Source organism: Ursus arctos, unplaced genomic scaffold (genome assembly GCF_023065955.2).
Source record: "Ursus arctos isolate Adak ecotype North America unplaced genomic scaffold, UrsArc2.0 scaffold_19, whole genome shotgun sequence".
In the NCBI taxonomy this organism is placed as follows: Eukaryota; Metazoa; Chordata; class Mammalia; order Carnivora; family Ursidae; genus Ursus; species Ursus arctos.
In genome coordinates, this window is record NW_026622863.1 from 54,967,427 (window position 1) to 54,980,328 (window position 12,902).

General features: G+C 45.6%; 1 protein-coding gene across 1 annotated transcript; it reads left to right on the forward strand.

Moving 5' to 3' along the window:
* Positions 1 to 569: 569 nt before the first annotated feature.
* On the forward strand, positions 570 to 10,490 carry LOC113250134 (vomeronasal type-1 receptor 4-like). The gene is made up of 3 exons (XM_048224201.2): positions 570 to 3,851; positions 5,446 to 6,209; positions 6,338 to 10,490. Exons 2-3 carry the CDS (start codon positions 5,493 to 5,495, stop codon positions 6,362 to 6,364), a joined length of 744 nt encoding a protein of 247 aa, XP_048080158.2. The 5' UTR covers positions 570 to 3,851; positions 5,446 to 5,492; the 3' UTR covers positions 6,365 to 10,490.
* Positions 10,491 to 12,902: the final 2,412 nt, after the last annotated feature.

Genomic DNA, 12,902 nt, shown 5'->3' on the forward strand with positions numbered 1-12,902 from the left:
CCCAGAACCGATTCATCCTGTGTAGCTGAAACTTGTCAAAGATGTCCTCCTTCCACCCCCATCCTGAGCCCCTGGCATCCACCATTCTAGTCTTTGCTTTTATGATTTTGACTTTTATATTTTTTTATTATTATTATTATTATTATTATTATTTCATGTTAATCTCCATGCAGTACATCCCTAGTTTTTTATGTAAAGTTCAATGATTCATTAGTTGCGTATAACACCCAGTGCACCATGCAATACGTGCCCTCCTTACTATCCATCACCAACCTGTCCCATTCCCCCACCCCGAAGCCCTCAGTTTCTTTCCCAGAGTCCATAGTCTCTTGTGGTTCATTCCCCCTTCTGTTTACCCCCCCTTTCTTTATCCCTTTCTTCTTCTACCGATCTTCCTACGTCTTATGTTCCATAAATGAGTGAAACCATATGATATTGTCTTTCCCTGGTTGACTTATTTCGCTTAGCATTACCTCCTCCAGTCCTGTCCATGTTGCAGCAAATGTTGAGAAATCATTCTTTTTGATGGCTGAGTAATATTCCATTATATGTATGGACCACATCTTCTTAATCCAGTCATCTGTTGAAGGGCATCTCGGCTCCTTCCACAATTTAGCTATTGTGGACAATGCTGCTATGAACATTGGGGTGCATAAGGCCCTTCTCTTCGCTATGTGTATCTTTGGGGTAAATACCCAGTAGTGCAATTGCTGGATCATCCGGTACCTCAATTTTTGACTTTTTAAGGGACCTCCACACTTGTTTTCCAGAGTGGCTGTGCCAATTTGCATTCCCACCAACAATGTAAGAGGGATTGAAGAGGACACAAAAAGGTGGAAAAATATTCCATGCTCATGGATTGAAAAATTAACATAGTTAAAATGTCTATGCTACCCAGAGAAATCTACAGTTTCAATGCCATCCTGATCAAAATACCAATGACATTTTTCAAAGAAGTGGAACAAACAGCCCTTAAATTTGTGTGGAACCAGAAAAGGCCCCAAATCGCCAAGGAATTGTTGAAAAGGAAAAACAAAGCTGGGGGCATCATGTTGCCAGATTTCAAGCTGTACTACAAAGCTGTGATACAAAGACAGCATGGTACTGGCACAAAAACAGACACATAGGCTAATGGAACAGAGTAGAGAATGCAGAAATGGAACCTCGGCTCTTTGGGGAACTAATCTTTGATAAAGCAGGAAAAAACATCCAGTGGAAAAAAGACAGTCTCTTTAATAAATGGTGCTGGGAAAATTGGACAGCTCCATGCAAAAGAATGAAACTTGACCACTCTCTCCCACCATACACAAAGATAAACTCCAAATGGATGAAAGGCCTCGACGTGAGACAGGAATCCATCAAAATCCTAGAGTAGAGCATAGGCTGCAACCTCTTCGACAATGGCCACGGCAACCTTTTTCATGACACATCTCCAAAGGCAAGAGAAACAAAAGAAAAAATGAACTTGTGGGACTTCATCAAAATAAAAAGCTCCTGCACAGCCAAGGAAACAGTCAGAACAACTAAGAGGCAGCCCACGGAATGGGAGAAGATATTTGCAAATGACACTACAGATAAAAGACTGGTATCCAAGATCTACAAAGAACTTCTCAAACTCAATACATGAGAAACAAACAAATCATGAAATGGGCAGAAGATATGAACAGACACTTATTATTATTTTTTAAGGATTTTATTTTTAAGTCATCTTTGCACCCAATGTGGGGCCCGAACACACAACCCCAAGGTCAAGAGTCCCATGCTTTGCTGACTGAGCCACTCAGCACCCCTCTATGGAGGTTTTTTTTTTTTTTTAAATTTTTAAGGTTTTGTTTATCTGACAGAGAGAGTGAGCACAAGCAGGTGGAGCAGCAAGGGAGAGGGAGAAGCAGACTCCCCGCTGAGGAGGGAGCCCGATGTGGGGCTGGATCCCAAGACCCCAGGATCGTGACCTGAGCCGAAGGCAGACGCGTCACGACTGAGCCACCCAGGTGCCCCAAGTGTGACGTTACCTCCTTTACTCCTCTCACTTAGAAAACCTGTCATGAATATTCTTTTGCATCGTTCTGTACATTGACCAATGTGTTCCTTTTGGATAAATTCTACATCTCACAAATGGGGTTAAATCCCAGGCCCTTCTGTTTCCTGCATGTTTGACAGAAGAGTCTCATAAAAGTGGAAGAGTAATATTCTCATAGATGATTTTTGAAATTTATCAGTTTCATTTATGAAATGAATTTATGAAAGCTCTTTGAATAATACCTAGGGAAATATTCAAAAAGATTGTGGCCATATATTAGAATGTAAAATTTCTGTAAAACTGTTGTAAGTGACATGTGATTATTTCCCTCCGCATTTTAACTCTTTGGCGTTCAGAAGTGCGGCCCTTGGACCAGAGGCATTGGTAACACTCGGTGAACTTGTTAGAAATGCAGAAACTCGGGCCCCTCCCCAGAACAGCATCAGAGCATGTATGTTAACAAGATCTCCAGGTTGTGGTTGTGTACGTTAAATTCTTGAGAAGTACGCTTCCGACTCACCGTGAGTCCCATTGAGAAAGATGCACAACTTACGTGTGATGTAAATAGAGCAGCCGAACAGAACTGTGGATGCCCGTGTGGATGCCCTAAGGGTAGTCTTTCTCGGGGTTTGGTGAACCTTACGCCCTCCTCTTTCCTCCGAATTAGGGAGAACATCATGGAATGATTTTGTGTCCAGTCCTCTTAGCGTGTAATTCCGACCACTCACCTAAGTCAGAACCAGTTCTCTGAACCGTCTCTTAGGTAAATTACACAGTCTGCCCAGTGGTCGCATGGTAAACGTAGTATTTATTTCAGTGATGGTTGACATTCAGGGATGTGGCCAAAGATTCCTCCCAGGAGCAGTAGGAGTGCCTGGACCCTGCCCAGTAGGATTTCACCCAGTGCTTACTGGTAACAATTCTGGGAAGAAAATGAAGTGGTGAGAACTATGGGAATCCTTCACTGCTCTTGATTTAAGTTGCGGGGGTTAACTGGTGGTTGAAAGAGTACAGTCTGCCTCTTACAAGATTGACCCTCCTGCTTCTGTGTATGAGGGGCTCTTGTGAGCCTTCCCTCTTTCTTCCACGGACACTGTCCTGCTGCTACTTCCTGTCACGAGCAAGAGTCAGTATTGCTGTTCACTTTCCTACAAAACACCTGTATTAGTTGACATTGAATCATGCAGAGACTCAACATTGGAACATAGCGGTGCAGAGAAATCCAGTGATTTCTAACGTGAAACATCGGTGTCATGGATGGCGTTTGCTTGCGTGTGTCGGGAAATCCTCAGGTGATGCCTGTCTCATTTTTGTCTCTGCTCATAGCTTAGGTGTTGGTGAACACGACAGTGTGAAGAGAAGGAAAGAACATGTTTTCTTGGCAGAATGACTTCCTAGGGAAGTTCTCTGCGAATGCAGGGAGACGGCTGTGCCTCCTGACCTGTCAGACCCCAGAGTTTCCTGCCCACGTCAGTCCAGAGTTGCTCGAACACTCCAAGCTCCCTTGGGAGCCACTGAAAGGAAACGTGTAATTGTTTTGTTTGGTTCCTTTTTTTTTTTTTAATTAGCAACTGGAAAAAGGTTCCCGGAAACTTTCTCCCTCCCAGCCCGCTCTCTGATTGCTGCTGTGGGAGAGAGGACAAGTGCGGTCCTGAGGGGCAGGTGCGGTCACAGGATCCTGAACCCATATCTCAGGGTCTGGCTGCCTCCTCCCCTCACCTGCACCGGCTGGTGAGACCTTCACGTCAGCCCACCGTCCTCACCGCAGGCAGAAGCGTGCCTCCCACGGAGAGGCAGACTTTACCATGATAGCCTGGTGTTAGAAGTCCGGGTAAGTGGTTGTATTAGAAAAGGGGCTGCTTCTGGGTTTGACCTCGGTCTCCTGTCCCTGCCACACAGAGGCAGGAATAATTCCTGGGGCGTCAGCTAAGCTAATGAGGCAGACGAAGTCCTTCACGTCACCCAGTGATGGTGGCCCCTGCGTTAATGTCCGTGTAACTGACCATGACAGTCATTTAATGAAACCTGATTTTTAAAGTGCTCAGGGATCATAGTTCTGAGATCAACCTGCCCTCTCTCTACCTTACAGGACTCAGAGCCTCAATTGCAGGATTCCCAGACTTGTGCTCGTAACACATTCGGGCTTGTAATCACAGGATGAATCCTGTGTGGACCACGTAATCCCATGCAGAGTCAGTGTGTTCAAGTTACAGTTGCTCGAATAGAAATGTTTTCTTCAGCTCCGGTGTCTCATGCAATTAATGGAGACAGTAATTGTGCTTCTGCTGAATGCAGCGGTGGTCTGTTGGTTGTGGTAGGACTTCCTTCTTGAGGTTAGGGACAGATCGTTAAGGAAAGGGTAACTTTATGAGTTTCAGACAGTAGCTGTCAGGATTGAAATTATATTTTATTTGGTTTAAAAATATTCTAATATCTATTCAAAATATTCACTACTGCAATTCATAAAATGTACATGGTTTCATACCCTAGAGATTGAATTTTGCATCTATGTCCCTTACATGTTTTTATTTTTCAAAAACCATGCATCATTGCTAGTAATTTTATGAACTTGGTATGAATAAGTTAATAAGTGTATGATCTGAAAAGAATTAAAGATGTACTTTTTTTAGTCTGTGCTATTTACCATATAGTGTTGTTTCATGTCCTATAATTTAGGGTCCGGCATGAGTTTTTTCCAAGTTTCCTGCAGTAGGTGACATTGTGTTTTGTTCCTGGCATAAAAGCAAACAGATCCTTTTTCTCTTTTTTTTTGCCCTCCTAATTGCAAGCCGTTCTTCCGTTCATTAAATGTGCTCGTCCTGGGGCAGGCTGCTGGGGTATTAACCTGCAATCCGTACCTCTGCTTTTCATAAGATTTCTGAATATTCATTCATAATTGGCATTGGCTATAGGATAAATCTATGTACATGGAAACGTGTAAGATCAAAATGATGATGTCACCACCAATCTGACACCAAATGGAAAAGCAATAGAAAGATATGTCTGGGTGATCTGAAAAGCACCATGACCACATTTTTGGTGTTGCTCGGTGGTTCAAAGCGTGCTTCTGTTCCTAGCACCTGGCATTTTCAAGTCCCCATCTGCCCTTAAGCTGCATAGGGATTTAGACGCATGACTTCACTGCTCTTTGCCTGAACTCTGTAATTGCCCCATCTCTGCAGTTAAAGTGACAGTAGCCAGCCTCACGGCTTTGTGCAGAATGAGAGGTGACCATATGACCGCTCTTGATAGCAGTGGTCTGTATGTTCCAAGTTTTCTCTGAAATGTGTATGTTTAAGTCTTGAAAAATGTCTTAGTAAAAGACATTAAGGTGGAGACATCTAAGATTCAACTAATCTAGTCAGTGGAGAATACTGGGATTCAGGTGACAGTCTGAAGGCAGTTCCGGTCCGCTTTCCACACAGGCTCCAGTGGCCGTGAAGATGCACATCAGTCCCTGAGAAGCGACAGGATGGCCACGAGGGATCTGGCGGTGGGCGTGATCATCTTATCACAGACTGTGCTGGGAGTCCTGGGGAACTTCTCTGTTCTGTGCCGTTATGTCCTCCTCCACATTGCTGGGTGCAAGGCAAGGTGCACGGATCTCATCCTCAGGCACCTGACTGTTGCCAACGTCTTGGTCCTACTCTCTAACGGCGTCCCCCAGACGTTGGCAGCTTTTGGGTTGAGACATTCCGCCAGTGACTTTAGATGCAGCCTTCTTTTCTTTGTTCGGAGAGTGGCCAGGAATGTGTCCATGGAGAGCACCTGCCTCCTGAGTGTCTTCCAGGTCATCACGGTCAGCCCCCAGAACTCCAGGTGGGCCGCGCTGAAAGGGAAAGCTCCCAAGTACACCGTCCCCTCCACCACCCTGTGCTGGATCCTGAACGTACTGATGAATACCATTTTTCCCCTCTCTGTGACTGGCGAGGGGATCGATGCAAACTTCACGAGGAAAATGGATTTAGGGTACTGTTGTGCAGTACTTTACAATACGACCACAGCCTCGCTGTTCACAGCATGGCTTTCATTCACTAACTTGTTCTCTTTGGGGCTCATGCTCGGGGCCAGCGGCTCCCTGGTTGTCATCCTGTACAGGCACAAGCAGCGGGTCCGGCACATTCACACGAACACTGTCTCCGCCAGATCCTCCGCGGAGTCCAGAGCCACCCAGAGCATCCTTCTCCTGGTGAGCACCTTCGTATTTTTTTATACCCTCTCCTTAATTTGTCAACTTTGTCTGGCTTTTTTAATTAATGCCAGTCGGTTACTGGGGAGCTTGTCTGCGGTCTTCACTATGTGTTTTCCTGTTCTCAGCCCCTGTGTGCTCCTGAACACGGGTGACTCCACGGTGTCCAGACCCAGGTTTGCCTGCAGAAGGAGTAACAAATTGACAAAGCAATGACATCTTGGGGCTTCTGGGGGGCTCCGTCGATGGAGCGTCTGCCTTCAGCTCAAGTCATGATCTCAGGGTCCTAGGATCGAGCCCCACATCGGGCTCGGTGCTCAGAGGGGAGCCTGCTTCTCCGTCTCTCTCTGTCCTCTGCTGCTTGTGCTCTCTCTTTCAAAGAAATAAATAAAATCTTTAAAAAAATTCCCTCATCTTATTGGAAGTGTGTCCCCCCCCCCCATATTCCGTTGTTAACTCACTCATTGCCCATAGGTTGATGGGATTGAAAGGATCAGTTGTTTGTCATAGATTGATAGGATCCCCCATGGATTGACCATTATGCAAGGGGCACATTATAAGGGGGGCAGAGGCACACATCTCTGGTACATCGCAGTGCGTGTGCGTACACGCACGAATATACAGGTAGATCCAGATACACGCGTGTAATTACACTATGTTTCTCAGCCCTCAAGCAATAATATGGAAAAGTGTGCAGTAAGAAATGTAGAAATAGTTTTAAAGACGACAATGACCAACAGCTTCACGTATATTTGGTATTTATATCACCTTCCCGGTTTGTTGTTTATCATTACATGGAATGTGTCCTCCATGTTTCTACCTTCATTCTATTTTAGCTGTGTCGCTGGGGAAAAAAAAATCTCAGTGTGGTCAAAGTTCAGCTGTAATAGGAATAATTATATGTGTTGAAAATAATGATGAATATATTTGGGATTGGATTTATTGGTTTACCGTGTGGTGTTCCTGACACCTGTTCTGAATTTAAAAACCATTCCAGTGTAAGTACATACAGTGCTAAGTATCTCTTGGTTTGTAACCTGGATATTGCAGCATACTTTAAGAAACAAATGGGTGACATTATCGGATGCTTTTAGCTTCTGCCGTGACAACGTCATGGAGCAATGACACCAGTCTGTTCAGATCCTCACAACTTTTTTGTTTTTTTAAGATTTTATTTATTTATTTGACAGAGATAGAGACAGCCAGCAAGAGAGGGAACACAACAAGCAGGGGGATTGGGAGAGGAAGAAGCAAGCTCATAGCAGAGGAGCCTGATGTGGGGCTCGATCCCATAATGCCGGGATCACGCCCCCCGAGCCCAAGGCAGACGCTTAACCGCTGTGCCACCCAGGCGCCCCCCCTCACAACTTTCTTACTGCTCATCCGTACTTTAAAAATGAATACGCATGCGCGGGTCCGAAGCGGATAGCTCTGTGATGTGTCACGCGCGCACGCCCCTCTGTGCCTCAGAACACGGCCAGGCTGGCAGGAAGCCCCTCCTCGCGGCCCCTCCCAGGCACCATCTTCAAGGGGCACCCACGGGACGTCTCACATGTAAATCTCTGACCTCGCTTGTCCTCGATACAAAAGGAATCCTGTAGCATGAACTCTTTTGTATTTTCATGGTTCAATTGCATGCGTTTGTGATTTTATTGGTAACTATTCCATGTTGTTATTGATCATTTCTGGGCGCTGGCGAGTGGATCTCATGGTCTGAAAATCAGACAAGTTAGCCGCTATGCTGATGAAGCACACGGAGTGATCTTTGCACTTGGCGCTGTTAGAATGACGCCGATGTGTAAATTCTAGAGTGTGTTGAGATGCGCGGGGGGTGTTTTCAGGTGTATACGGAGTAGTGATACTGCTGGGTCTCAGGTTTCCATCTGTTTGGCTTCGGGACAGATTGCCAGACAGTCTCCCAAAGCGTGTGCGTGAACTTGACCCCAACCCCTGTGGATGGGATTCTCCGTTTAGTTGCTTCCTTGTCAGCAGGTGGTGTTTTCTGTCGTTTTTGGTTTATTGTTCTGGTTGTTGTGTGATGGTACCAGGCAGTGACTGTATTTCCATTTTCTTGATGAGACAGGAACTTGAACATCTTTTCCCATATCTATGCGCCTTGAAGTAAATCGTTGTTTTGTGTGTCTTTTGGTTTATTTTACCCATTTGTTTTCAGTTGTGTTGCCTCTCTTTCTCTTATTGATTTACAGGAGATATTTCTACATGTAGAATATATCTATTCTTGGTACTGGTTCTGTCTGTCCATCCATCCATCCATCCATCCATCCATCCATCCATGTGTCTATCTACGTATCTAGGTGCCTTTTGATGAGGACAAACTCTTAATTTTCATCTAATTTGTCATTTCCTCCTTTCTAGTTGAGATGTTTTGTTCTTTTTAAAGAAGGTTTTATTTATTTACTAGAGAAAGAGCGCACAAGCAGGGGGAGCAGGAGAAGGGGAAGCAAGCTCCGTGCTGGTGGGGGCGTGGAGCTCGATGCGGGACTCCATCCCAGGACTCCATCCCAGGACTCCGGGGTCATGACCTGAGCCCAAGGCAGGTGCTTAACCAACTGAGCCACCCAGGCACCCCATTTTGTTTTCTTCTTTTAAAGAAACCGTTTCCCATTCTATCGATCATGAAAGTAGTGTCCCCCATCTCCCCTTGGCTCACTCTTTCTGGGGACGCTCAGCCTGCCTGTCGGTGGGCTTAATGAATCATCTCAGCTTATAAGGAGATAGTATTGTTGCTGTACCAGGACGTACTAAAGTTTCCTGAACTTGTTCCCTGTCGGTAAGTTGTATTTTCCATGTCATTTGCACCTGCAGCCCCACCTGCAGTAGGCAGTAACCTGCCCATGTCTTTGCCTTGAATGTGAGACGGAGACACCCTACCACAAGAAATACACCTTCAGATTCTGTCTAAAGGTTCAAGTCTCCAAATGAGGAGAGCAGTTTGATTGGGGAGAAAGCCCAGTGTGACAATATGTATATAATATTGATATAAGTACAGAAAGTGTTCATGTATGTTAGGTAAACATCCCAGATTCCATTAAAAAAAAGGGGATAACTCTCAAAGCAGTGAAAATTGGTCAATTTGCAAATGGTATTGGGCAAGGGGTAATTCATGGGGACTTACATTTATTTTATTCCTTACATATTTTATAATGAAACATGCATGTAATTGTTTACAGGCAAAAATATCTTAAAATATTGAAATATATCCACAGAAGTATTACTAATGGTACCTCCTGGAATAGCTTCTTCTAAGGGAAAAGAAAGGAAAAACAGAAGAGTTAAAATGTGCTGTGTGTGGCTATGTTTTATTTTCTTAAAACATGTGTTATATTTAGAATCCCCACAATAAATAAAAGGGTTTTCATCCTATCAGGTTTAGGGCATAAGAGGTCAAGGCATAAGCGGGGCTCGGAGACGGTATAGATATTTATTCCCGTCACTAAGCATCAAGTACCAATAAACACGTCCTGCCAGACCCACCGGGGTCACTCTGTCTGGCATACCCAAAGAGGAGAGAGAAGGCTGGGTCATTCCCCCAAGTTCTACTTGCAGCTAGCTCTAAGCTGTCTACTCAGATTAAGGAGTTTTCAGGGGTATTTTGTGTATGTAAGATTTGTGTCTCATTACCTGAAGTTTTAAAAATCCAATAATAAATGAGGACAAATATAAATGGGGAAATCGAGTGGGGACTGATTTAGGGAGTTCTGTTGTGAGTTGCACCCATCCCCTCATCTCCTACCTCCGTTTCCCCGCATCCTCGGACCTCCACCCGTCAGTCGGGTGAACGTGATGGGTCCCATGTCCTTCATCTCCTGTCTCTCCTCATCTCCCTGACTTCTGCCTGCCCCATCCTGTGCACCCAGCCTTTCTAGACAGCCATCCTGCCACATTGTCTCCAGTGTGTGCCCTTTTGAGTTCTATCCCACTAAGAATTCCATCGTCCGTCCAAGACTTCCCTTCTGTTAGCTCCATGCCACCCTTCCTCCCCTCCCTGTATCCCATCCCTGACTCCCGTTACAGTGACTGCAGCCCAACGATTGCGTACTTTATATTGATAGCCCTCAGCTGTCGATTGCCCCCATTGCCCCCCCCCATTCTTCACCTTGGTGCTTTCTCCCTGGTCCTGTCATCCCAGCCCCTTTCCCGGGTCCTTTGATCCACTGATGCCCACCGGTGGACGTTCACCTTGCTGCTGTTGTCTGCGCATGTCCGTTTCCTCTCTGCACCCTTTTCCTGTGCCGTGGACCATGCTCGGTCCCTAGGATCTGCACCCCCACCTATTGTGCCCCTCACTTCTGTAGCCCTTTCCTGAATATTGTCTGCAGTGCCTTTACCCGGCTGTGCCCTCCACCTTCCTGCACGGACTCTTGCTCTTCCCCTTACAGCCTTGCATGCCGTGACACCTGGCACCCATATGGTTCCACTCCCCGGAATTCCCCAGATGCCTCACTTTCTTGTATGCTCTGCCCCCTTGCACGCCCCTAGCTCTGCAGTGTATTTTATTCCCATTGCACCTTTTGACCCTCGTGTGCCTTCAGAGGCTGCGACTCTCTCCCCTCCGCCTTGGTCCCACGTGCCCCTGGTCTCTGCAACCACATCTCGTCCCCGTGCATTTTCCCGTGTCCTGTTTGTTGTCGTGCTCTCCGTCATGCACTCGCCTCCTGGACTCTAGGTCTCCCCCTGTGCCCTGGGTCCCAGATGGCTGATGGCAGTTTGACAGTCTAGACTGTTGTAACTGTTCCCCGGTGGGGTGCTCCAGGGCTGGAACCCGGGTGGGAGGGCACTCCAGTTTCCTGGTTCTGTGGTGAAGAGGCCAACAGGAAGAGGAAGGATTCTTTTTATTTCATAGGGTCCTGTGAAAACAGAGATGAAGCAGTCCTGGTTCTCCTCACGAACTGTTATTCTTGAGCAAAGGATTAGAAGGTTGAATTGGGGACCGTGGGGTCAGTGCAAGGAAGCGCTGGTGTATAGGAGAGTTGGGTTCATTGGGGCCAGCTCTGTGGGTGGTGGGAGTTCTGATGTCACCCAGTGGAACATCCACAGAGAAAACAGTTTCTGTTATCGTCATCATCATTATTTGTATTTCTTTTCCCTTTTTGGGAATAAAATAGTTTCTAATGTCATTGTCCCAGAAAACTGCGGTTTCCTATTAAATTGCTTGCTATTTTATAAAGGACATGGAAGTGTATTTTCCTTCCCTTTCTCTTTTCCTTTCTTCCCCCCTCCCGCCCTCCCTTCCTTCCTTCCTTCCTTCCTTCCTTCCTTCCTTCCTTCCTTCCTTCCCTCCCTCCCTCCCTCCCTCCCTCCCTCCCTCCCTCCCTCCCTCCCTCCCTCCAAGGTTTTTAAGAAATATCTACACCCAACATGGGGCTCCAACTCACAACCCTGAGATCGAGAGTCACATACTCTTCAGACTGAGCCAGCCAGGTGCCCCGGAAGTGTCTTAAATAGATAAAATTATGTGAATTCTGGGAGTTAGTTTCTACTGGGCAGGCTCAGGAAAGACAGGTATGTGTGGTGAGAACATTAAGATCTAGTCTCTTAGCCAATTCAAGTTTCTGAGAAAGTATAATCTATACCCACCATGCTGTACATTATAACCCCCAGAACTGATTCATCCTGCGTAGCTGAAACTCGTCCAAGATCTCCTCCTTCTACCCACTCCCTGAGCCCCTGGCAACTTCTGTTCTAGTCTTTACTTTTATGAATTTGACATTTATTATTATTATTATTATTATTATTATTATTATTATTATTATTTTAAGGATTTAATTTAACGTAATCTTTGTACCCATCGTGGGGCCCAACCTCACAACCCCAAGGTCAAGAGTCCCATGCTTTGCTGACTGAGCGAGTCAGCACTGCTCTATAAAGGTTTTTTTTTTTTAATTTTAAGATTTTTTTTATCTGACAGAGAGAGAGAGCACGTGCAGGGGGAGCAGCAGAGGGAGAGGGAGAAGCAGACTCCCCGCTGAGCAGGGAGCCCAATGCAGGACTCTATCCCAGGACCCTGGGATCATGACCTGAGCCGAAGGCAGATGCTTAACCGACTGAGCCACTCAGGTGCCCCTATAAATGTATTTTTAAAGCAAATTAATGATGGGGGAAAAAAGACGGAAGGAGGAGAGCAGCATCTGCACCCTTGTGGAAATGGCAGGACACTTAGTGTGTCTGTTACAGCTGCCGTCATGTTCGTTCACGTGGTTCAGGTGTTGTCTGCTAGATTCCTCCACCATCACATTAGCACGTGTTCCATTATGACCAATAAGCATTTGGGGCTATTTACTGAGTGATGTGCGTAAGCTATGACATTTACTCTGGAGACTCTTCTGAGTTTGTCTTTGCTTGTCGTTTGCTTTGGGAAATGAAGGCTCTCACCTCTGTGTATTAGAGTATTTGGTTTTTGCAAGATGAGCCTAAATCAGTCAAGCCTTGCTCCTGTAAGTTTCCTTTCGTTCCAAAGTCATGTCGGACGCACCCTTCTTTATGACTTTGTCGTATTTTCAGAAAAAAACCCACAACAGATACCTTATATATGTTAAGTGTCCTAAAATTCCAAAATATAACTCAGCACCAATGATAGAGAAAATACAAATTGTCAATGAAATACACAGTCAGAAATAATAGCTCTTATATTGGTTTGTGATTGTCGTGTGTACGTTGTGTCCATAGTGTTTT

Excerpts from the sequence above, each read along its gene's own strand:
- LOC113250134 (XM_048224201.2), top strand. The coding sequence starts at position 5,493 with ATGGCCACGAGGGATCTGGCGGTGGGCGTGATCATCTTATCACAGACT. Across the intron at positions 6,210-6,337 it reads CCCAGAGCATCCTTCTCCTG|CCCCTGTGTGCTCCTGAACA; the intron begins GTGAGCACCTTC and ends TCCTGTTCTCAG.